Source organism: Aulostomus chinensis, chromosome 22 (assembly GCF_037954235.1).
Source record: "Aulostomus chinensis isolate RoL2024-O1b breed Wild chromosome 22, RoL_Achi_v1.0, whole genome shotgun sequence".
Lineage (NCBI taxonomy): Eukaryota > Metazoa > Chordata > Actinopteri > Syngnathiformes > Aulostomidae > Aulostomus > Aulostomus chinensis.
This window is the reverse complement of record NC_141341.1, coordinates 17,931,172-17,957,617: the sequence shown is the minus strand read 5'-3', so window position 1 is coordinate 17,957,617 and position 26,446 is coordinate 17,931,172. Positions and strand designations below refer to the sequence as shown.

The 26,446-nt window shown below is 40.9% G+C and overlaps 1 protein-coding gene across 2 annotated transcripts in view; it reads right to left on the bottom strand.

Moving 5' to 3' along the window:
• Positions 1–1,959: 1,959 nt before the first annotated feature.
• The window catches only part of foxo6b (forkhead box O6 b), a 50,290-nt gene continuing 25,803 nt past the window's right edge, over positions 1,960–26,446 (bottom strand). For both annotated transcript variants that reach the window (XM_086193885.1, XM_086193886.1), the window contains one exon: positions 1,960–6,156. In XM_086193885.1, the coding sequence (XP_086050011.1) occupies positions 4,447–6,156 (1,710 nt within the window). In that variant the 3' untranslated portion in view covers positions 1,960–4,446. The remainder of the gene's footprint in view (positions 6,157–26,446) is intronic.

The following is a 26,446-nucleotide window of genomic DNA, read 5'->3' as shown; positions in this document are numbered from 1 at the left end:
CCCTGATGCAACGTGTGAATACATTGGCAAGTGAGCACCTTATATAGCCGCTCTGCCAACAATGAATGTTTTTGTGAAGGTTAAATATAGGAATGGGTTTGTACTGGACTCCAAAAGTTCTATATAAATGCAGTCCATTTATAGACTTTGATTTATCTATCTTAATGTGGAATAGAAGAGCACAGGTTGGTTTGCTGCCTCGCAATACCTCTAATACAACAAAATGTTCATTTCAATCATGTGTGTGTGTGGTGGGGGGGGGGGCGGTCAGACATGGGACTAGTGTGCTTGCAAATTTGGCTTAAATTGCACTTAAGTCACACATAGTGCCTTCACTCTTGATTTGAGGCTCAGCGTCAAAAGACTCCAGAGTCAAGGAGCTGTTCTGCAGTTTGTAGTATCCTCTGGATGTGACAGCTTCACTCAGTCTTTAAGCAAACACACTGTGAAGTGCAGTCTCCTACAGCAGTTGTTGATGCCAGAAATGAGCATATCCATGTCATACTGATATGCATCGATGAACTAAGTGCTGATGTATCTATGATTAATGTCCAGCTTTTTACCATTAGACACTGCCTGAATCCTCAGCCAAATGTAAATAATGGTTATAAATTGTGTATCCCTCCAGGATATTAATGTTAGTATGTGTAATGTCCCCTGAACATGATTGTGTGAATGAACATGTGCTAGGTGCCGCCATCTTCCCAGGTGTGTAAGGATCAGCCATCTTGTCAGGCGAGCTGCTGTTAAGTATGTATTGCGTAGACTCTTTCTCCATTGCACAAAGCAACAATAGTGAGGGGGTGATGAGGATGCAGGCATGTGTGTGTGTGTGTGTGTGTGTGTGTGTGTGTGGCACAGTATGGCAGTTCAGATGCAGTCAGTCCCCCAGTGAGGAGGCCTCCACTGGGACAGGCACAGCTGTGGCACAGCATCGGGTTGCTAACGAGCCTTATCACACAGGCGCTAGACTGGATACACACACAAAAAATGCACATGTAGAGCACAAACATAAACATACATCTAGTCTAGACATACACAAGTGTTCAGAAACATACATATTAATAAATAATTTGCACATGCACACACAAAAAATATAGAATTGATGATATTTTTAAAAAAAAAACGTAATTCCAATCTTTAAGAATCTTACTCAGACTTAGTCACTGTGGTCATTTCTGTTTGTAAAAAGGAACATTCAATTGGCCAAGTTGCTTAGAGGAGTATTGTGACAAAGTACATGTCCATCCATCCATTTTCTACCGCTTATTCCTGTTAAGGGTCACAGGGGATGAAGCCCATCCCAGCTGCCATCAGGTGAGAGGCAGAGTTTATGTTTGAATACAAACTCAAACAGAGCAGAGAAAAAATGTGAGGAAACATTATTTTAATATCAACTAACTAAAGCTTCAGAGCAACTCTGTAAGTTTCAAATCAAGTGGAATTGTTTCTGCATCCTTGCAACCTTTGTTTCTGTAAATATGGCATTCTTAAGTTTGTCCTCTAACATACAGAATGTGCGGACTTGATTGTTCGACTGCTTGTGTTTCCTGTTGGTGTATCATTGTTACTGCGCAATATTCCTCTCTTATTTGTAGTCTAATTTTACAATTGAAGTTTGAAACCAATGACTTTCTCTGTACTCTGAATATGCATGGACTGTACAATGCATGTTTGTGTGTCCTGGAAGAGAGGACCCATCTCACTTGGACTTCCTGAAGGTCTCAACCTGTTTCCTCCCCCAGTCAAGGGTTCATTGTGGCATTTATTCATCCAAGAGGTGAATCTGATATCAGACATTGGAATAACATAGGAATTAGCATTTTTTGTTTGAAACTGTTTCAAACTAAAGATAGTTCAACAGTTCATATGCAGAATATGCAGAGTGTTTACCTGAGAGTAGTGCCGCTGTGATTGTGTACTGTATAAACAAGAGACATGAAAATTTTCGATGTTCCATTTTGTTTTTATTTTACGGTCACCAGATGAGCAGATACATCATTTTTAGAAAAGAAATTGGTATTTGAAAAAAAAAAATTATAATACAATTTTCTCAATATAGATTATTTACAGAATGAAATGTGGTAAGACTGAATAAGTCACCAAGAAGACAAATCAGTAAGAGATGTTAATGGTCCTCCACAGACCAATCTCCCTTACCAATAAATATAAACTGTATATATTATGCATGTTTTACTCGGCCAGGCATGGGTAATACCAGGACTAGTCAGTTCTCAACATTATTCCCTTCGTCTACATCACTGTGTGACACACACACACAAGCACACACACACACGCACGCCAGACACACACACAAGCACACCAGACGCACACACACACACACAAAAAGCATGATACACAAGTCCACACAGGCCAGAGAACAAATCACAGTGGGGTTACAATAATGGGCTATCTTAACTCATGAAAAGGACAGAAGAAAGCATAAGAAATCTGTATGGAAATACCCGTCATTGTCCTTGATCAGGAGCGAGAAGTGGCTTTCTGGTCAAACCTCGCTGGAGCTGGCTGAGTAGCACTTGACATTTGGCCTGATTCAAACAGCCAACTCTACAGAAAGCTACTGAGCTGGAAAATTTCTCCAGACCCAGTGATCCTCCCTCCACATAGAACTTCTGCCCTCCCATTCAGTCTGTTTCTGTATCTGTCTACCTTTCATCTCCCATTTCTTCCTATTCTCTCTATCTTGAACGGGGAAAGGTATGAGGACAGAGGTTGCCGATTATCCCTTTTGTTTTACCCTCTTGGAATGAAGAAAATAAAATACAAAGCTCTTACTGATGCTCGTATTAGAACAGGACAGACAACTATACAATCACAAAATGAGCACAAAGAAAGGACAACAGCAAAGTAAAGCTATGTCCAGGACAGGGTGGGAAAGGGTGTGCTTGAAGGACACTAAGCACACTGCTTGACAGTTGCTTTAGTTTGTCACTGGACACCATCTCTCAAAAATTGTCCTCCTTGTGCTTCGTGGGGTAAAAATTATGACTTTGTGCCGATGAGTGAATACATACACTTGCATAAATCATCCATCTTGCTTGGCGGTTAATTACTCTTCTTTACCCTCCGAGTAACCTCGGGATAGGGCGGTGTGATAGGAGGAAGCCTGGGAAGAAGAGATAGCACCAAATAGCAATCTGCTGACGCTGTTCATCAGTGTGCAATTCACAGGAGTAAAAAGCACATACGGGGCTTGAACCTGTGTGTTAGTGAATTAGACAAGGTTGCCTGGGGTGTCAGGATGGCAGCTCCATCAACATCCTGGCCTCACCACAGCTGCTCGCTAAGCTGTTCTGGGGTCAGTCGGTGAAGGAGCCACAGTGAGGCAGTCCAGTACAAGCCAATCAGAGAGCTCCTTCGGATGTACAACAGGCTCTGATCGTTGCTTATTTCATTACAGGGAAAGCTACATAAATACACAAAATGGAGAGGAAGAGGCACAGAGGGAATATTTGCATTTCTCCTCTCATATCATCTCCCCTCAGTGCCCTCCTCCACAACAACGCCCCTTCCAATCCCTCCCCCATTTAGTGCAGAGAGTGACTTTAATCATCACTTTCACCAAAACACATTAAGCCAGTGTGTCCGGAGTTTAAAGGGGATGGTGTGGGGTGGGAGTGGGGGGAGTGAAAAAACACAGAGTGGCACATTAGATTTGCAATAGTGATGCATCACTCCAGCATTACTTTGGAGATTAAAGAAGGGATGTTGCATTTCAGATGAGTGTTGGTGATGGATGACTGTCCTCCTGTGCTGAGCAGAGTAGAAAACACAATTGTCCACTAGGGAGGGTAGAAATCACACTCCTTTCCCTTCTATTCCTCCTTTCAGTCTTACTCCATAGAAAAAGCTAATGTTTTCTTCATCCTTAAACCTCAAAGCCTCTGCTGCCTTTTAACCCCCAACCTGAGAGCACCTCTACATTGAAAGCTATTTATGCAGCTGTTTGATCATATTCTCAAGTCAAAAACCACATCCTTTGTAGGAGATAATACTGTAAAATGAATTGCATACATTAAATTTAAGCAAACACACAATGAGACTTTGCCTGGTCTTGTATTACTGCATCTGTATGAGAGAATGAATGTAAAGTGCTTAAGAGCTTTGGACAGGCAAAAAGAGATTGGGAGGACAGCTCAAAAAAACTTAGGGGAATGCACGGTAGGGGCTTTACCATAAGGTTGAATGAATGTAGGTTCATATGGAAACAGAAGGCATTATTAAAAAAAAGGAGTAGAAATAGAGGAAATTAGGAAGTTGGGCTGTGGGTAGTCCCCCGGGGAAAAAAAATGACAATACATATTTTTTTCTACAGTCTCATAAAAGTAGAATCACAGTCAGTCAGTCCAAGGGTACAGCCCACCAGCCTGGCCCAAAAGATGAGCTTTCTCGGTCATGTGTTTATGCATGCCCTTAGGCATTGATTCACCCTGGCACCCAGCTCTGGTTGCTGTGGACTGGGGGAGAACAAGCAAACATTCCTAAACTCATGCCCATCCCCATGCCCACACCTTGGGACAGAAAGCCATCAAAGTTATAGTCCATACTTTCTGTGTCCATATAGTCATTGAGCAGGATAGAGTCTACATCACAGTCCAGGCTGTTGGAGACATTGTCCATGTCTATATTACCAGCCATTCTAGTGAGGGAGTTGTGTGGGTTCCCCTGGTAACCAGCATTCCCTGACTGGTGATTGTTATGATAGTAACCCTGCCAAGACTCTGTCATATCATGATGGTGAGCTCCAGGGTAAGGCTGGTGGCGAGGGTGAGGTGCGGATGCCAGGCGGCACGGGTCTTGGGGAACATCCATGACACTGGCAGGATTAGGTGGCAGGGATGCTGATGTCGGGAGATGGGAGCGGCTACTATAGTGGTTAGAGGTCTTGAGGCTGTAGGGCTGCTGAATGTCAGTGCTCACCCGTGGGGAAAGAGTCTGGGGGTGAGGCCCCCTGTGCATAGGGTTATGTGGGTTGTGGGTGTTGTGAGTGTGCATGTGACGAGGGTTGTGGTCATGGCTGGGGTTTCCTTTGTTACTGTGACTGTGCTCGTGACTTGGAACATAGTCATGTGAAGGGTGGGGTTTGTGCCTGTGGCTGTAGTTGAGGCTGGCTTGGTGTTTGTGACCCTGATTGTGGTTCTGATGATGACTTGTGTTCTGGACAGAGCTGTGGCCATTGTGTAGAGTGCGATTGTGTGTGTGATCCTGGCTAGGATTGTGGTTATGATTGTGGCTTTGACTCTGATTGTGGCTGTGCTGGTTGTGAATGCCATTGGTTCCCTGTGTCATGATTGTATGGGTTTCCTGTCCCTGGCCCAGGACTGTGTCTTTGTTGCAGTATGGTGGACCACCAGTCAGCAAACTCTGCAGGGCATTATTCTCAGAGTAGCCCCTTACTGGGAGCTGGAAGCTTACTGGCTTGTTTTCCTGGATGGTCTCCATGGGAGTGTGGTGGCGGAGCATACCCATGGAGGTCTGCCCATACATAGGCCCACGGTATGAGCCCTCTGCCTTGGGCGCAGGCACAAAAGGATATCCATTGCATTTGATTTGGGATGGCTGGTGGTACCTGCTCTCATCAAGACTGATAGACCCAGTCAAATCAGTCAGCTGGGGTAGCTCCACATTGGGACAGTGGCCTCCTGTGCCCAGGGCTGGGGAGCGGGTGCTGGTGGGGCTGGGGTAAAGTCGTGGGGAGGCTGAGCAGGATAGCCCCCCCTCTTCTGGTTCGTCAGCCTCTGCCTCAGCCAGGATGGGTGAAAGGCAACCGCTCAGAGTAGATGCAGAAGATGATGTACGAGAATGAAGGTCCGTCCAGGTGTCATACTCCTCACCCCCCATACTCACACCACCTTTACCAGCTGGACTTCCATGTTCTGGGGAACTCTGCATTGTAGATCCAGCTCCCTTACCTTGTTCCCGACCAAGGCCTATTGCCCCTGATCTCTTCCGACTAATGCGACCCTTGGTCTTCAGGTAGCGGGTGCCATTGTCCATAGAGGCTGCACGTCGCCTTGGTCCCTTACCCATCTTCCCTCCTTCTGGATTTAGCATCCACCAGGAGCTTTTCCCTGTCCCTTCGTTTTGCACACGGATGAAGCGACTATGCAGCGACAGGTTGTGTCTGATTGAATTCTGAAATCAGAGAAAGATGGGAGAAAGATTGTGGGATGGGGGGTTGAGAAGGGAGAGAGAATAGAAGAGATAAACATTAAGACCCAAGGGAACATTTAGGGTTAAATAATCATTTCTTGAGAACACAATGTCATTTCAAATTATGGCCAAACTATCAAAGCAGCATGGTGAGTGAGAGAAAAGATGGATAAAAGGAGATAGAGGGGAGAGCAAAGAGGGCAGGGAAAGTGAAGGACTAATCAATACCTCCCCTTACCAGCCTCTCCTCTGCACACGGGCTCACTGAGTCATAATATGGACATGGGTGCAGCCTCTACATCAAACCATCACCAAGGTTACAGAAATGAATCATGTGAGCCAACCCAATCACAGACAGACTATATCGATTACAGAGCCTCCAAATATCAGAGTCTGACAGGGAGGGAGGCCTGATTTGGCATGAGAAGATCTGGAAAAACACACTCACACTTGGAATAATATCGGTTAAAGTAAATGGAGGGGGGGGCATATTATCACTTGACCTCTTTTGAAATTGTTGCACAATTTACATAACCGGATGCAATGGCAACACACACCATTAAGATGAAGTCCTCCTGCAAGTGGTTGATTGGGGACAGTAGTGGTGGTTATGGGTGGGTGTGGGGTGCAAGGGGGTAGGATAGGATAGAATAAGCCTCTCCAGACCCCTATTTAAGTGTCTGAGTGACGGCTGTATAGTTAATCCAGGGCTCTGGAGCAGCATTTGAAGCTGGTGCCAACCTGGAGTGAGTTGATGAGATCTAAGCCTGCCTAAAGGAGAGCTTAGCAGGGATACACATCATATCAGCTGGCCAAGTTAGTCTGAGTACTGTATGTTCATCCAAATCTTTCCTGCTTGTGTCATTATTCACACTTTCTTCAGCTTCCATCCCTTTTGTTTTTCTGCCTTCTCTGTCTTTCCCTTTCTTTAGCCTCTTCATTCTTTACTGATCTTTAGGGAGGAACAACCTGGTTCCACCTCCACCTTCAACCCAAGAGCTCAATCACACACTTTTCTTTGCCTCTCTTGAGATATCTATCTATTTCTACCTTGTTTATTACCTGCACATAGCTCACAATCTCTGTCTTCTGATATCTCATGCCGTTCTCTATCTTCATTCACTCCCTGCCTCCCGTCCAATTTTCCTGCTCTCAGCCCCATTCATCTCCCTCTCTGTGTCCCAGCCTCTCTTGATCGCAACATTGCTCATTCACTCTCTCTCTCAGCATCCATCCTCTCATCACCTCACACTACTTTAACCTCCTCCTATCCCTTCTTTCATTCATTCACCATTGAAATGCAAGCAAAAATCCCAAATAGCAGGACAGCTAATCTGTGTTCATTGGGGGCAGCTTATATCTCACCTTTTTCCCCAATACATATGGTCAGCATGTAACCCCTCAACCCCACCCCCATTTCACCTCTATTCAGGCTGCTTACTGGGCTGTGTGTCTACAAACTGGGCTCAGAAGTGATAGCGCCTTGTTGTTGCATTTATTACGAGAAATACAGAATCCCGAACAGCAGGTGTCTCTCAAAATATTTTGAGAAAATTCAGCCTTAACTGGTTTTCAAATAAGTCTTGCATTATACATACTACTATTCTCATTCATGAGGAAAACCCTTCTCCTCAGCATGACTCCGAACAGTTAATTTCATATATCATCTCGTTCTCCACTTAAATCCCATTGTTTTGACTAGACCATACTACCAGCCAAAAAATTGGATGAGACTTCATATATATATATATATATATATATATATGGTTGGTGGATGCGTGCACCATGCATTCAGGATGTGTTCAACCTCATTTTGGTACTGTATTTAGAGGATCAGAGCGCAAAGTATGGTGTACAGAAAAAAAAGCAGTCATTAGATATCAAGTGATTCATAGATGTGTTTCCGTGACATCAGTCAAAACAATCAGAGAGCTTTGTGTCATTCCCTTTAAAGCCAAGGTTGAGCCAGGACTTGCTGTGCTGCTATTTTAGTGGCACACGCATTTCGACTTGGGAGAAGTGAGGGCTTCTCATCTGAAAAAACAGACCTCCTTGTGCCAGTAGAAGGTCCCTGAGCAAGAGTTATGTTAATATACAGGGGCAGCAGGCATTCACTGAAGCAATCGGAAATACAGCAGGCCAGTGAGGAGGTGGCTAACAGTATTTCCATGTTTTCGCATCAATAGAACCACATTGTAATGCTGTGTGTCTGTTAATTTGATTGCTACACCCTTTAAATAACACATTACACCTAACGCCATTGACCAAAGATCAGCCTCTTCTTGGTCCATGTTACAAATAGGTGCTTGGTGTGAAAACATCATTTGTTCCAGCTCGAAAAATTGCTACATTTGGTGACTAAAGACAATATGTATTTCTAAGGCTGCGCAATACAATACACATACTTAATCAATCCTGGATTGAATGACAACTCCATGTGAAAGAGGCCATAAGTGGAGGCAACCTGCATCAGGTGATCTGAGAACAGAACTCTGACAGCTTCCTCCACAACATGATGGCTCTGGCTGGGCGTTGCCATGGTTACAGAGTAAACCAAAAGAAGGAGAAATGAAGAGAGAGGAGGTGATGGTGGCAGGGTTGATGCTGTTTGATGCTACAGGCAACTCCAAACACCCTTTTATCTGAGTCTGTCAGATTCTTGCTTCCAATACACAGGGGAGACTCAATCACCAGTAGTCCAAACGCCTCACTACCTGAATCAGGCTGTGATTAGCAGTTGTGTTCATGTGTATGTTTCTGAGTGTATGTTTGTGTTTGAGAGAGAGGAAGAGAGCTTCCACATAACTACCAGGGCAACAGTTATGAGACAAACCAGAATGCTGTTCATCATCCAGATGATGTACTGTTACTACTGTGAGATACTGTGGCAGCTCTCTGCATTGTCCATATAGACAAAGGCTTTACCAAAATGGAACTGTTCATTTTGTAAAAAAAAACCAAAACAAGACTTTTGTGATAATTTTACCACAAAACTCCAATCATATATATATATACACATATACATATATATATGTGTGTGTGTGTGTGTGTGTGTGTGTGTGTGTGTGTGTGTGTGTGTGTGTATGTATGTATGTATGTATGTATATCAGGTGTGTAAATTCATGTTTAGGCTATATGAGCAGAAATATGTATCCATACTTACTTGAATGGATGGAAACTGCAACTGACTTCTTGTCTTATCCAATGGAACTTGTAAATCATCAATTATCAATATTGTTTCTTTTAAATCATCTTAAATAAAAACAACTTTTTGGCTTCTTCCTCTTAAAAAAAAAAAAAAAAGACAATGTCCTCTTGAGAAAAAAAGATGGCACTTGCATCTGTCAATTCCCCAAATGAGCTTTTAGTCCCTGTAGGCATTGTGATAGTGTCTGGATGGAGAAAATTAGTCTCAAGTGCTCTCTCTCTCTCTCCTATATTGAGAGTCAAAACTGTGTTTTTGAACCATCACATTTGTGATTACTCCTCTACTATTTAAAAAGAGGACCAACCTAAATGAATTAGTCACTTAAAACCAAACAATCTTTACCATATCCTATTTTACCTTCACGTGACCCATTCATAGATCCACTCCCTCTGGACCCAGTCATGAAAGAGATCATAGCAGCAGATGGAGTTGTCCATAAGTAAACCTTTGTCACTGAGATGCATTTTTAGCAGCAACAAATCAAGCAATACACACAAACTCACTATAGAGCCCCATGAAAGAAACTCAACAGCAACATAATAATTCTGCACTCTAATTGCTATGATTGGCAACATTAGAATTACTAATCCATCACCAGCCAATAACATGTGAGTCAGCAGTCGCAATTATGAGTGACAGGCATGATGGGAAAGATGATATAACCCACGGTTGTCCGTACTGAGTACTGTTTTCCCTTATAGTGCCTCAATTGCAATACTATCCCTCATGATTATGAGTACAACAGGAAAAACAAGACTGATAAGATAAGAAAAATCTAGTATATGAACATGGTATGGAGGGCATTGGACTAACATAGAAGGACTAATGTCTGCAGGTCTTTATTCTCTCGAAGACTATGTAACAGGAGGTGTTAAAGATTATTCCACTGTCAAACACTTGGTGGAGGCTGATCTGTAAAATCCTTCGGTATAGTTTTTGGACAGAGACTTTCAATCCTTTGCTTTCCATTTCAATTTCAGCATATAAATATTAACTTGTCAGAATGTCAGATACTGAAGTGGAGAAGTCAGTTCCCTCCCCTCTTTCAGCGTTTGGCTAACTGTTAATGCAGGATGAGATGGACTGTTGCAGAGGGAACAGTGACTGAGTCTGTCTTCATGTCCACTTTGGCCCTCTTCGTGGGAATGCACCTCCTATACTGTTCTGCTACTACTGTATATTTTATACATAAAAATTTGTGAATTTCCTGACCTTTCCACACCTTGCCTCATGTACAGCTTATTTATATTCTGTTGTATTAGGGCTGATAGATAAAGAAAATAATAAATAAATGAATGATTGCAATTGAAATGTTCCTGAAATATAATTGTTGCGCTGATATTTCAAGTTATAATGAAGCATGCTCGTATTTTAACAAGTTGCTGAGAGTTGTAGCAGGAAGTAGCATGTTTTACTGATAAAGTGCCTTTGCCAACAGGCTGGTCAGAACAGCACCAAAATGAGGTTTAAAGCCACCCCAAAAAAAAGTCTGGAAAAAAAAACTCAGCTCATTTTTTAAAATAATATAACCAGCTGGATAAGAAATATCAAATGCACCAGGGGCAATCACCATACCAATATCTAGTGAGACGGCCCAACAAATATAGTATTGATATATATATATATATATATATATATATATATATATTCACAGATAGATAGATATATTCACAGATAGATAGATAGATGGATAGATAGATAGATAGATGGATAGATAGATACAGTAGATGGATAGATGGATAGATAGATAGATAGATAGATAGATAGATAGATAGATGGATAGATAGATAGATGGATAGATAGATACAGTAGATGGATAGATGGATAGATAGATAGATGGATAGATAGATAGATAGATAGATAGATAGATAGATAGATAGATAGATAGATACAGTAGATGGATAGATGATAGATAGATAGATAGATAGATAGATAGATAGATAGATAGATAGATAGATAGATAGATAGATCGATAGATGGATAGATAGATAGATAGATAGATAGATAGATAGATAGATAGATAGATAGATAGATAGATAGATAGATAGATAGATAGATAGATAGATAGATAGATAGATAGATAGATGGATGGATGGATGGATGGATGGATAGATAGATAGATAGATAGATAGATAGATAGATAGATAGATAGATAGATAGATAGATAGATAGATAGATAGATAGATAGATAGATAGATAGATAGATAGATAGATAGATAGATAGATAGATAGATGGATGGATGGATGGATGGATAGATATTAACCTTATCATATTATTCACAATGTGTCCACAGAGTTTAATATGCTCAAAATTATACATATTTTTCATCTCCTGTTTAGTATTTGATGTCATTTAAAACACTCTAACTACAGTTTGAGCCTTCTGATGTGTGCTGTGTCACTGTTTTGCTCTTTTTACATTCGAATATTTATTTTGTCAAGGAGGACAGGAAGAACTTGAATATCCATCCATCCATCGTCATCTTCCGCTTATTCCTACACATTAAGGGTCGCGGGGGGGCTGGAGCCTATCCCAGCGTCAACGGGCGAGAGGCGGGGTTCACCCTGGACAGGTCGCCAGTGAACTTGAATATGTATATTTTAATGTTGAAAAAAAATCATCATAATTGTCCTCAGGTTTGTGAAATGTTCCACTGTTTGGCAGTTGACATGAATGTTGAACATAAATATTAATCATCTTCTTCAACTTGGCTTGGGTCAGTTTCAGTGAGATTGTCACAATAATAACCAGAGTGTACAGTTAAGATTTTAAAAGTCAAAGTTGACTCGCTGTTGTACTTGGACCTCACATCTTGAATCGAACAGCAGTTGCCCCTGTGGCAAATTCCTGTGTTTATTTGATCCATCTGCCACCTACTCCGTGAGCACACTTTCTTACGACAGTTTTTGGGGTTTTTTTCTTCGGGCTAGTCATCTATTCTACAAACACAGCACCTCTAAAAAAAAAGATTCTACAGCCGTACCTCAAATGTTTTAGTTTGAAGTGTAGGGCCACTAACACAGCCCTCATGTTTTAAAAGATGGGAGTGAGAGCAGGCTGACTGAATTTACTGTGTCAGAGGATAGTTTGTCCAGTGGTTAGGGTTAATGGTCCATCAACACATAGAGCGAACTGCACGCCCTAGAACTCTTGTACTTTCCTCTCTTCTAAATGTCACGCCAGAAAAATCAAAGAATATTATTTGTTTTATTTTTTGCCAAAACTCGGGTGCTGCAATATGACATTATTTCTCACCTAACTTCCATAAAGGGTGGAAGTACCATTGTTTAATATCATCGTCCTCTACTCAGCAGCTTGCTCTACAAGAGATTTCAAAACTGGAGCAAGAGACAAGAGTTTTAAAATCTGAAGTCCCTTGAACATCATCCTCAATCGAAATCTCTCTGGTTAACATTATGAAGCAATCAATGGCAGATCTCTTCTTAGCCTAGAGTGTTGCTGTGTAGCTAACCAGCTAACTACGTATAGCATCATATGTCCTGTTTGAGGATGCCGCAACAACTGGGTAAAGACGAGAGAGCAGTTGAAACAACAATGTTTCAAACACAAAGTGGAGATATTACAATTTTGTGGTGCAACATACAACGTGCACCCAAAGATGAGGAGCACTGCAATGCAGGAACAGTCAGTAGTCTCAACGGATCCCTGGTTGCTCAGCAACGCCCACACTGAGTGGTTAGCGCAGGTGGACTGGCTAGGACTCACACCTGCCTTAAAAAAAAGAACTCTCCCTTTCTGTTTAACATAAGGCGACCAAACTTTCCACTATGTAAATACTGGTATGCTTCAGTACTTTTAAATTTTCACAGTCACTACTACAGACAGGATGAAGAAGTTAAAGACGTCCCCGTAAATTACTACTGGCCACTTCTGCATGTCTGCACTGATGATGGCTGACACAATATGATGAGGTCCAATCTTCTCCTGTCAGTTGCTATATGTTCCTATTTTTAAAAATAAATTCTGTTGCATTGTTTGCCATGTTTTATTTTAGCTTGGTAGCCAGATAAAACAGATGAAAAACAGCAGCCTAATGATTACCAAAAGTTATTCTGTCCTTCAGTGGAAATCAAAACACAAAATACAGAAATGATTTGAAAGAGGGTGGGCGGAATAAGGTGAAAAACTGAGTTTGAACATGGTGGCTTGAGCTCACCATGAAGATGAATACTGACAATGGTCAGCCAGTATGACTTGAAAATACATAACTCGAGTATGTTGTGTAATTTCAGCTGATTATTCAAATGTAACTGTGTAAGTGTACTACACTCTCATCACCCATGAACACAGTTTACTCAGTTGCCATGGAGATTGATCTGATGGATCTGTTTATTTGCGAAGTCAGTCTGTGTTCTAAACCTTTAAGCATAAAAACCTCAATCATTCTTCACATGTTCTCCATTAAGTAGATTAATGTGGAAAAATGGGGTTGGTGGCTCTCATGTATTTTCCTTTTTTGCTTTGTTTTTGATGCACACCCTAGTGTACTCCTCTTTAATTTTCAACATTATCATACAGGATGAAACCAATGTAATGCGGTACAGCAAAGTAGCTAGACTTTGGCAACACAGAACACCCAACATAGGCCAACTAATCTTAGTGCACCTGCTGCAACACTGTGTTTCTTTCCCAATCAATGGTAGTGATACACCAGGTGTAAGGGCAGCAAGTTAAGTGTTGTGCATGTGCTGCAGAGCACTACATACACAAAGATACACTAGTCCTCTAATCATGATTATGCATGGCCTTGCCATAAAAGAAATGAGTCGCCACCAAAAAAAAGGTCAAACTCTAATATTTTGTTGGACCACCTTTAGCTTTCGTAATTGCACACATTCACTGTGGCATTGTTTTGATAAGCTTCTGCAATGTCACAAGATTTATTTCCATCCAGTGTTGCATTAAATTTCTACCAAGATCTTGTATGGATTGGAGAGTCTGACCACTGTGCTAAGCCTTCTCCTCCACATCCCAAAGATTCACAATGGGGTTAAGGTCTGGACTCTGTGGTGGCCAATCCATGTGTGAAAATAATGTCTCATGCTCCCTGAACCAGTGGCATGGTGGTGCAGTGGTCAGCACTGTTGCCTCACAGCAAGAAGGTTCTGGGTTCGAGCCCCAGCTTGGGGTGAGGATCTTTCTGTGTGGAGTCTCCATGTTCTTCCTGTTCCTGTGTGGGTTCTCTCAGGTACTCCAGCTTCCTCCCACAGTCCAAAGACATCAAGAGGGGACGAGGCTGATTGATACTCTAAATTGACTGTAGGTGTGACTGTGAGTGTGAATGGTTGTCTGTCTACATATGTTTGCCCTGCAATGGACTGGCAACCTGTCCAGGATGTACCCTGCCTCACATCCAAAACAGCCCCCCCCCCCCCATGACTCTTAACAGGATAAGTGGAAGAAGACGGATGTTCCCTGAACCACTCTTTTACAATTTGTGCCCAATGAATCCTGGCATTGTCATCTTGGAATATGCCAGTGCCATCAGAAAAGAAAAAAATCCATTGATGAAATAACCTTGTCAGTCAGTATATTCAGGTAGTCAGCTGACCTCATTCTTTGGGCAAATAATGTTGCCGAACCTACACATGACCAACTGCAGCAATCCCAGATCATAGCACTGCCCCCACAGGCTTGTACAGTAGGCACGAGGCATGATGGGTGCCTCTCTTCTTACCCTGATGTGCCCATGACTCTGGAACAGAGTAAATCTGGACTCATCTGACCACATGACCTTCTTCCACTGCTCCAGAGTCCAATCTTTATGCTCCCTAGCGAACTGAAGCCTTTTTTTTAGGTAGCCTCCTTGATTAATGGTTTTCTTCAAGCTGCATAACTGTTCAGTCCCAATCCTTTGACTTCCCTTCACACTGTGTGTATGGAAATGCTCTTACTTTCACTATTACACATAGACTTGAGTTTTACTGTTGCTTTTCTTCAATTTGATTTCACCAAAACTTGAAGTGATAGCCAATCACGATCAATCAGAATTTTTTTGACCACATTTCTTCCATGAAGAGGATGGTTTCCCACTATCCTTCCAGTTTTAATAATGTGCTGGACATTTCTTAACCCAATTCAGAAGTTTCTGCAATCTCCATAGATGTTTCCTCCGCTTGATGCATGCCAGTGATTCGACCCAATCCTTTCCACAGCAATGGGATGTGTGTTTCAACATGGTTGTTTAAGAAATTTGAAGCTACTCATTGCATCAGTTGGGGTCAAATTGGCCATGCAGTAATTATCCAATAGGAGACTTGTACCTATTTGCTTAGTTAAATCCAGATGGCGAATTTTTGTGGGGGCCAGACAGTGTATTTCCCACAAAAGGTGTGTGCAGCAACTTTCACAAATAAATGGGCCACACATATGTATTCTTTAATTAAACAGGTGTACAGGAAGTGACTCAGGGTTATTGGCAGTTTGGCTTTGACAGTTTCTATTATTATTTATTGTTTTCTGTCAACTGTGTCCTTTGAAACTTGCTGACAAGAGAGACTGAAATAGCAGAGTGGATGACAGGAAATTGTACAAATAATTTTAAAAAGATTGGCAATCAGAGAGACATGACCTAAAGTTAACTTAAGTAAGATTCTGACCCCGAGGCCATCATTCTGAATGAGATGCACCCTGAGCACCATACCCATCTACATGTGATATTTGGGACACATTCCAACATCAACAAAGGTTACAAACGATAAACAAGATGGGCACTTGTTCATTCTAAAAGTCATTTGGCTTTTGCAAATTTTTTTCAAATATCTATCTAAATTTCCATGTTAAAAATATTAAAATTAGAGCACGAATACTGTGAATATTATTATTCGTAGTACTTTAAGCCCCCTTGTTCCTTTTTATCCTGGGTTCGCTAATACTAATTACACATCAAATTGACCAGAAAGTGTTGGATGGCCGCATAAGTAATGTAATCTTCATACCCTTCTTCATCTTTTTGTCTCTTTGTCACAAGCAGTTCTCAAAACTGATTCCCATGACTGAGCAGATCGAGGCCGCATAATAATTACAGTTCATACAACACCTGAGTAGTAGAATTATCAAATACAAAAAACCTGACATATCTACATCTCAGAAATTGTTTCCTGTGAATCATGAAACACAACGTCGTACATGTTTATCTCAATGTGCATACACACACAGACACACTTACTCACCCACCACCCCACCCCACTCCAAACTGGCAATCATACTTAATCCCCCTCCAGTTTGAGTAATCCCTGACAATCCAAGGCTAATCCTGGTTAATTCTGGGCACTCCTCAGCTGGGTTTCACCCTGAAACCACAGAGACAGGGCGGGGATTGGTTGGATCATGGAGATTGAGGGTGGGCACAGCGTTGATAGACATAATTGTTGGGCAGTTATTGGAGGCCAAGAAAAACAAGCACAGGTTTTCACGGGTCTTCAATATGCATCCGGATTGACCCCTGTCACATCAGAGCCTTACAGTACAAAACATGTTTTTCACCAGAGTCCAGCATCTATGATATCTCTGCTTTCTCTACCTGCTGTGACAACCTAAAGGTTGAGCAAGATAAACAATTTTCAGTGTCATGTAAAGGAGAGGAATATATAATTCAATAAAACACAAGAGCAGGTTATACAGTGTGACCCAGACATCTGGTGTAAGGGGGTTTTCTGAAGTCATTAGCCTCTAGTCAATCAGCTCTACCTTCCAAGCTCCTTTCTCAATTCTTCTTAGCTGCTATTGATCCTGATTCCAAAATGAAGCCCTTAAGATGTCTTGATTAGGTTGCCTCTTAATCTTGCACAGAGGTGCTGTTAGGATTTTAAAACACTGAGGGCCCAAACACCTTGATTTCAGAGTAAAGTGAATATAAGATGTGAGACACTCGCTGTACCATAAGATTCTGGCTGGGTGCACATGCTAGCTTTCACAAAATGAAATAAACAAAATGAATGCAATCTAAGTTCTAATTCAACTTTTTCATGTGCAGCATGAGTAAAACCTGAAAAATAAGAACACTGACACTAATGAAGCAGTCATGTGGCCAATGTTTTACTCAGAGTTAAAACTGATGGACCCTTGTGTCCAACTCCTTTGTTCCTGCTGTGTGACAACTGTGACAAACTGTTAACTCGGTCTCCTCATCCTCACTTAATCCTCTCATCCGTCCATCTTCTTTGTCTCTTTTCCTCTCTCCTGTCCGATCATTAACGATATGCAGTCAAATCAAATTCATCATGTTTTGATGTGATTAGAAATGTGATGATTAGTTGATGGCGACAGTCAATATCAGGTTAAAAAAAACACAAACCCTAAACATGAATACCATAGGAATATGTAGTCATGGTTACAATCTTTTGTAAAGGTGTGTGAGATATGCATTACCTCTCTTATCAGATTTGAGGCAAATCAAAATGATAGCAGCTTTTACAGGAGGTTGTTTTTGTTTGTCACTTATTTTTGGCCTATGCTGGGTTTGCAAAGCCTCCTCTTCCTGCGCTGCTCAAGGAACACTTCATATACATTTTAATAGTAGAAATTAAGCACAAGTGGTTTATCAACCAAAAGCAGTGTCCTGGTCTCTGTTGATACATAAATATGCCCTCCATTAGGATAGATACCCATAATATCAGTGGTGGATATAGTTCAGTCTGAGAGATGCCAGCCAGAAGAGGAAATCTCTCATGTGCAGCCTGCCCAGCTTCATGGCGAACACTGCCAAATGTCATCAGGCCCTGGGACTCACACATATGTCATATGCGTCACATAACCAAATATGCTGCACCTGAATGAATCAGCAGCATCACTTAAAAAATAGCATTAAAAGGTGAGTTACCTTAAACACAGAACCAGAGGGGTTATTTTCTGTCTTCCCCTTTTTCTACTTCAAAACCAGAATCATCTATGTGTGCCGGCATAGCGCCAGTGTGCCTCACTGCTGCCTTGTCTTAGTATGTCAGCAGTTGCCAGTTTTCCAGATATGAGTTCTTCTATGTCAAAACCTCAAGCTCAGTGACAGGCCAAAAATAGTTTTGTAATGTTGATAATGTCTTGAAACATATATGTAGTATATCTCCTGTGTGAAACATAAATGGGGATGTGAAAAGAATTTTAAGGTAATTATTGCCAGACCTTACTTCTTCCCGACCTCCCCATTACATTAAACATGAAAGTCAGGGGTCACACAGTTTTGTTGCACACCTTATTCTGGGATCAATGCATGGCACTATCTCAGCCTGACTCATCTGCCGCTACAACAGATAATTATCCCTCCAACTCCTCTTGCCTCAGCTGCACCTCCTTGTCTTCATCCACTTTTTTTAGCTAAGCTTTTCATATACTTGACTTCACTTAAACCAATGCTCTCTTTTACAAGGACAATCTGATTCATTCTTCTCTTCCTCATGCTTCTCAATACAATCACAGTCAAATCTGATGGCCACTGAGAAGCTCAACAGAGAAGTTAGGGTGAAGGACAGAGCTCCTTGGCTCCTCAGAGGTGATCTTTACCTTAAGTTGTTTTTTTGAGAGGAGTCTCATTAAGAGCTCTATTTCTTCCTTAATAAATCTGTAAAGTTGCTGTTATTATTATTATTAAAGTAAAATCTTGCATGTATCTTGCATGTTTTTGTACAATACTTGCAAGATTTCTAAATCACTTATCAACTCATTTTAATATTACATGTCTACGAAGGATATTGTGGATTGACTACTATCTATAATAGATTAAGGATACGTATCCACATTATCTAAATTTTACATGACTGTTAAAAGATCCTGATCACATAGGAGAGAGATCTCTTAGAGTTGATTCTTTTGAGAATCCAGTAGAACAAGATTTAAGTGGATTTTATAGTACTTTCCTCCGTGTCTTAAGAAAGCTATCTCCAATTTATTACATGTTCTATTGCACAAATAAGGAAAATGTGCATTTTAAATTGCACATAGTGCTTCATTAGATGTGGTACAGCACATTCTAAGTGAATGTTGAGGAGATTGTTCAATGCTGCCTTGTTGAGAAGTAGTGGGACTAAGCAAAGCAGTTTTCTCCCTTCTCAACCATTATTTATTAATCCATTTCACACAGGCAGGAGTCATTATGCACGGTCCTGTCAATGGGTATCTCTCTATGCCGCACATTTATTTGATAATAAGCAGGAGTGGGGGAGAAGATAAAAGCACTGACTGCATCCATTGTGGAGCGTTTTCTGCAGGCGGAGAGACTTAAATGAGAGCAGCCAGGCTCTGTGTGAGAATGGGTCTCGTCTGCTAAGCCTGTCTGGAGGCAATCGATGGAAATTAGTCAACGCTAAAGATTCACTTCCTGTGACTGATGTCATGGGCAGTGCTTGTCTCTTTGAAGGGAAATAAAGAAGTGGGAGGCTGAGGGATTAATGGGGTTGGAGAAGGTGTGAGCATGTGGAGTTCGGGTGGGGGCTACACTGTGAGAACACTATTCTTTTGGAGGATTGCAGAGCATCCAAAGGAATGTAGTGTAGCTAGGAATGTTTAAAGCACATTTGCAGTATGTAAGGCCAGCAACAAAAACCATGTGTAACAGTTTGAAAAGCAAATGCGGACATATTATTTTGTCACCATAACAATAATGGAACTGAAATAGTTTTAGAGGCCTTTTCTGAAACACGTTTAATTTACATGCACCAACTCATAGATTCTGGCTTGAAAAACATTTGAGAGGTACAGGAGGGAAAAAGAAAAGACTTCACTTTGTAAGCAACGACAACACAAATGAAACAATAGTGAACAACAGAAGTGGCAAGTTTTCATCTGTGGTATTTATGGCAATGCAATCAAAGACCACACAATGCATGTCTCTGGCAGTTGTACTGAGCCTGTCTCCTCAAAGGTGCACCAGTTAACTTCACCAAGTACAGCCGAGGGACTAAGGCCATCCTTCAGGAGACAGAAGGTCTGTCACTCTCCCTTGCTCCCTGTGGAGCTTCAAAAGCTCTGGGGAAGAGACAAAGAAACAAGGCAGACAACAAGGGAGAGAAAAGACGAGTGGGGAGAGGAAGAGAACAAGGCGCCGTCTCAGGCTAACCTGAGAAAGGTAGACGAGTACAGAGCCTGAGGGGCCAGGGGCGGACAGTATACCCAATCCCCAGTAGAGAGGCCTCTAATTGGTGCTGCCAGCCAGCCGATGCAGCCTCTCCCTCTGCGGATGGACATAAGGAGCCAAGTGAAGGCAGAGAGCCCGGGGGTGGGAGGAGAGGGCAGATAAAAATAGAGCCGGCAGATTAACGACCATCTGAAAGCAGGGCAGGGGATCGGAAAATCCTCCCTGTGTGCCAGAGATGCCCAGTCCTCAGGCCTCAGCCAGCTCTGTAAAGACTGATGGAACAGAGTGGCCATAAGTGATACTTCCCTCCTGTTGATGCTCCTTACATCAGAAACATAGGGAAGAAGGAACACATACCTGAACCGTTCAAGGACTTTATTTTTAAGAACTACTGCACTGGCCGACCTGCTGGAAAGAAAATGAAATAGAATGTACACTTCTCTACATGTAGTGTATAAAAGTTACTTTATCTAAATTTATTCCATGTGTTCAGCCATCACTTTGCTTTTTAGGGTTTTACAAATAAAAACCTATGAAAGGGTCATCTCCCATTTCTCTTGTCTTTGTTACTTTATTAACAAGACCGTTCTGCTTTGTCTCTTAAGCCTGTCTTTGGCAAAACCTACAGGCTTTCTGCCAAATGAACCAGATGATTAAAGGATCAGGCAACAGTTTCCTCTTCCGTTCTCATGTACACAGGCACTTTCACTATCATAGGACTGATTGGAGTCTTCTAAACTGAGGGTCATCTTATTTCTTTTTTGTCACTCCAAACAGGTCATGATCAGTAACTCACAAAGATGAATCTGTACACCTATAAATTTATATATTTGCTAGTTGTTATTTTGACCCATACTACTCTTGTAATGGACCGTTCAACCTTGACCTTCCTTTACCTTGGCATGTAGCATTTGTGCCAAATCAAATGATGTGGAAGATTAAGAAATAATCAGAGGAACAACAACAAAAAATTATCTTTCTTATGTCATGTTAACCAAGGAGAAGACAGAAGAGAGTCACCAAGTCTGTAGACAAACTTTTTATTTAAAACCGCAGCCACAGATTATGTGACCATGCTGGGCAGACAATGCCAGGCAAACAGAGGAAACAGTTGTTACAGCTGAATTAGCCCACGGAAGCAAAGCAGCCTTAACTGAAAAGAGCTGCCTCCAAATAGTTTTCTGTACTCACTGTAATTGTGCAGTAAGTGGAGAAGATTGCCCTTTACCTTGGCTCAATAAGTGGCCACAAAAAAGTCATATCCCAATTACATGGATGTCACAAGTCAACAGGGAGATGGCAAAATTGTATGATGCAAGCTGACATCTCAATTTGGAAAATTGTGGCAGTTGTAAAAGTCTTTCTTTATAAAGCATTTTGTGTTAGTAGATGCAACACCGTGTCAGCATTGGAACATTTTTCCTGCATCATGTGACCACAGACCCCACACAGAGGCCTTGACCTGACTGCTGTCTGGTGTAGGAAGAGACTTTACTGGATTAATGCATGCATTAAATGACTTCTTGCATGATGGTGAAGCCCTCTACTCACAGACGAATCCCATTTTCATCTCTATCATAAAGATGACAGGAAACATATTTTGTACCGTGTTAGGGAAGTGAGTGTTGTATGGTGCTGGTGGAGTTATGGTCTGAGTGGCATATGGACAGCAGAAGATCATCCAAGGGAACATAAAAGCAGTTCCACACCAGGGTGAGATTCAGCATCTCATTGTCCCATTGTATTCATAATAAAAATTTCATAAAGTAAAGTAATGTTATATTTCAGCATGGCGTTGCTCTTCCTAGTGCACATAGTTTCCAGAAACTGCACACATCCCTGTCTTCTGGTAGGCTCCTTGTTTGAAACCAATGGTTTTATAAGATACCTTCACTGGAAAATGATAACACTCATGTGTCAACACAATGAGAAACAACTCTCTTTTTTTCTAATACAAATACTACCCAAGTCCATCCATCCATCCATTTCCACCACTTATCCTGTTAAGAGTCGCAGGGGGGCTGTTGCCTATACTTCCTATGTCATATCTTACATAAAAGGAGTAACTAGACCTCCTTGAAGGGTCTCTGTTAGATATGTAGTTGTGAGACCTTTGGTAAACAAAACAGCAGTTTTATAAGAAAGCAAAACTCTTTAAGTAATAGGTGAAATGTTATCACAGGTTAGGCTACATTTTACATCGGTGAGATATAATTTGCTACAGTATTTCTTAAAAACAGAGAATATGTTCCTGGTTACCGATTCATTGTTGCCTTGAAATCTTAAAAGTGGGTTGAAACCTTAACAGTATAATCCTAATTAAAATCCTGAGAAAAGATAATCCTGATGATTCCTGATGTCATTTGTGTTTATTGTTTTGTTTTTAAAATTTCAGTGAAATAATGACAAATTATGTTTAATGCGATGACGTGTTTCAAAAACAAATTTTACAAAGTATAGATGGCTGTTTTCACTACACCTAACATTTCAATTTAAAGATCTGTTTTCATGTGATATAAAAATGTAATCATTTTTATGAGATCCCTTTGGTTCGTCAACGATTTTACGTTTGTCATTATTTTGTTGCTAATTTATCTCTCATGTTGTTCATCAACTATTACAAGAAGTGCTAAAGGGGGGAAAAAATCTGTTCAATTACATTGACGAGAATAATTGTAGTTTGCCACCTTTGACTCACACTCATAAAAGGAGTCACCTTCCATGACTGTGATTTCTATCCCTCCCCTGGGAGCTTTCACACACCAGGTGGAGCCTTGTGACACATACGGGAGCCAAAGGAGAAGCTGAGAGACTATGATCACACTTTCCACAGGGTCTCGGGAGAGCAACACCCACCTCAACATTCATCTGTCACATCCATCCATACACCGAGGCTGTAAGACATCTCCAGCGAATGCACTGATCCACAGTCAAAGACATTATTTCTGAATAGCAACAAAGACTAGATCAACTCCAGGTGTTGGAGTTATAGCTTCACTGCACAATGCTGCCATACAACTTGCTGCAACAATAACTTTCTCTTATGAACAAAGTTTAATCTTTTGACTTTTATCCATTACTTTTTTGAGTATGAGTTGCAAAGAAGAGGCTGTACCCTTGAAAGAATACTAGACATGCAAAGAGAAGGAATGTGTGTACATAAATTAAAGGTGAGTTTCTTTTCATCTGAAGTGGCACTGAAAAGCCACTTCATCATGGCCATGAGTATTTAAAAAAAAATTTAATGTCAGCTGAGAAAAAAATGGCGTAATGTTTGTAATTCAGTGCTACCGAACCTTTCCTCACAAACTTCATTAAACAATCAAACTACTAAAAGGTAACACTAGCCTGTTCAGTAAGACTGAATATGTCATTTTTTGGTGTTGTTAGCAATGTAAGTCAAGAGGTTTCTACCTTTTCCAAAACAAAAAAAGAATCAAAGTTCTTAGAATATCAGAATCATTTTCTGCCTACATAAAAAAATATGTTTAGCAATAGGGGTGCTTCATTTTGAGAAGAAAAAAATCGATTTGGCCTCCATTTCTGGATACTTTACAAAGGTACCAATTCTATATGAAAGTTTAGCTTCTGAGATCCATCCATTTTCTATACTGCTTATCCATTAAAGGTCGCCGGGGGGGTATCCCAGCTGACATTGGGCGACAGCCAGGGTTCATACTCAGTGTCTTGCTCAAGAATACTTTGACATGGTCACCGGGGGAAGTGAGGATTGAACTAGCAACCCTTCGGTTGCTAGATGGTCATGCTACCTCTGAGCCACGCTGCCCTTTGGCTTCTGAGATATGACAACCAATGAATAACTTACACTCATTTCAAGAAGTAAGGAGAAGTATTAAAGAAGCATGCATATACCAATATAATTTAGACTAACTGACACTGTTCCTCTAGCAATTCATGAGTTATGAGGGCACAGATGAGTTCTTAGTTTTTTGCATTCATTCTATTGATGCATTGGTTCACAGCCAGCCAGGAAAGGTGAGTTGTCAAGGTTGGCAGTCATCAACACTCTAACCCATCAAACAGCTGCTTGCTTACACGCTGTCGCACTGTTGTGCTTTAGGTAACCATTCTTCTAACATTGCTAAAGGAAGATGATGGCCACTGCAAAGCTACATTGTCATGAATTAGTACAACAGCAGTTTTCCTCTGTTGTGCCTCTTGTTACAGCAGGAAAGGTGTCAGTGCGAGTTTCTTGTTAGCTCCATTGTAGTTTTATTGTGCTATACCCAGGTTTAACTTGGAAATGCAATAACCAGCTCAGAAGGCTACTGCAATGTTTTTTCTGCTATCTAAATAGCGCAATATATAATATGTATAGAGTAATTTTCAACTGCAGACTTGAGATCATTCCTATATCATATTACCAATTATTTATATATATATATATATATATATATATATATATATATATATATATATATATATATATATATATATCTTGGTGATGTCAGAATGGTAACTCGTGAATTTTCTGGGAGCATGTTCCCTGATGGTGATCCAGACACCAACTGCTTTAACACCCAGAACCAAATTATAGTTGATAATTGCCCACAAAATATTGGCATCTTAAGTAAAGTTTGCTATTGTTTGCACAAAAATATTTAGATTGTTTATTACTTTTTTTTTTGCTTCAATCAATTATTGCAACCTTCGACAAAGCTCAACTACATCTAGCATCTACAAAACGTGTTCAAGTGTTTTGTCATGCAGCCAACTCGGCTTATTCACAACCTCTCTTTGAGGAGTTATCGACACGTAGCATCTGTCAAGTAAACTTTCTCCATACAGATGTTTGTCTTCAAAAAATGAATACTCTGTTTCCCTGAACATTTAATAGCTTCTTCAGAAGAAGTGAAGAAAATTTCCCCCTGATTTCTGAGGCCTTAAGTTACTGCACATCATCCATTTAAAAAAAAAAAAAAAAAACAATTGTTGAACATTATTTATTTCAAAATCATCCCATTGGAGAGGAATGTACTGTTGTCTGTTTTGGCATTATCTAAATGGTGAACCTGATGAAACTTTTTTTTTTTTTTTTAAATCTGTCTTTTCTCAAGGATCCCCAAGCCAATGGCAGAAACATGCTGTCACGTGTTATGTGCCATTGCGAAGCTCAGGAGTGGCCAAGTGTTGCATTAACCAAAGGTATGTCTGAGAAATTTAAGGCTTCATTCCATTATCCATCTCAAATACTGTTGCATCGACAAAGGAGCAGGACGAGGGTCAATATCGGTTCAGCATCAACGCGAGTCTCAGCTGAAAGACCAAACGGGGGTGAAAAGCCATCCTGAGGTTTCCACTTGTCTGTTGGACAGGTAAGTTAGCATTTGCTAACTAACAATAGCAACTGATAAAGTTTAAGGTTCAAGAAGAATAAAACAGTGTGCATGCAAGTCTTACACCTGACTGCCTTTATAAATCACAGTCTGCCTAGAAATGTGAAATCAGCCTTATATCCAGCCCTTGACACGGCCACAGTCAACCTTAAATGTTTGAGGTAAAGCAGGTCGTGAATATTAAACCAGTGTAACAAGTGTGGCACCACAGTAGACACACGTTTACAGCAATCGGAATGATGACATCCCACCAAAACAATATTACTAATGTAAATCTATAAAAATATATATCTTAAAGTGGAAACTCCTAGATGATTTTTTTTTTTTGGCATTTTCTATTGAGGTGAACTTGGCTGTGATAAGAGCTTAAGGAGTGTGATGATCAAGAGCTGCCACTGGCAGCTTCGTAGACCACACAATCCCTGCGCATGTGGTGAAGCATATCTCGTGATGCTGCCGGTGCATCTGACGGTTCATGTTCACTGCAGTGATTTTACACAGTAAAACTACATGAAAACTAAAGCAGTACTTGCTTACGCTTACGACATAAGACAATTTCATTAAAAAAGTATCGAAGATGTGCACAACCGGTAGTTCTTTAATATGATTATGATGAGCAC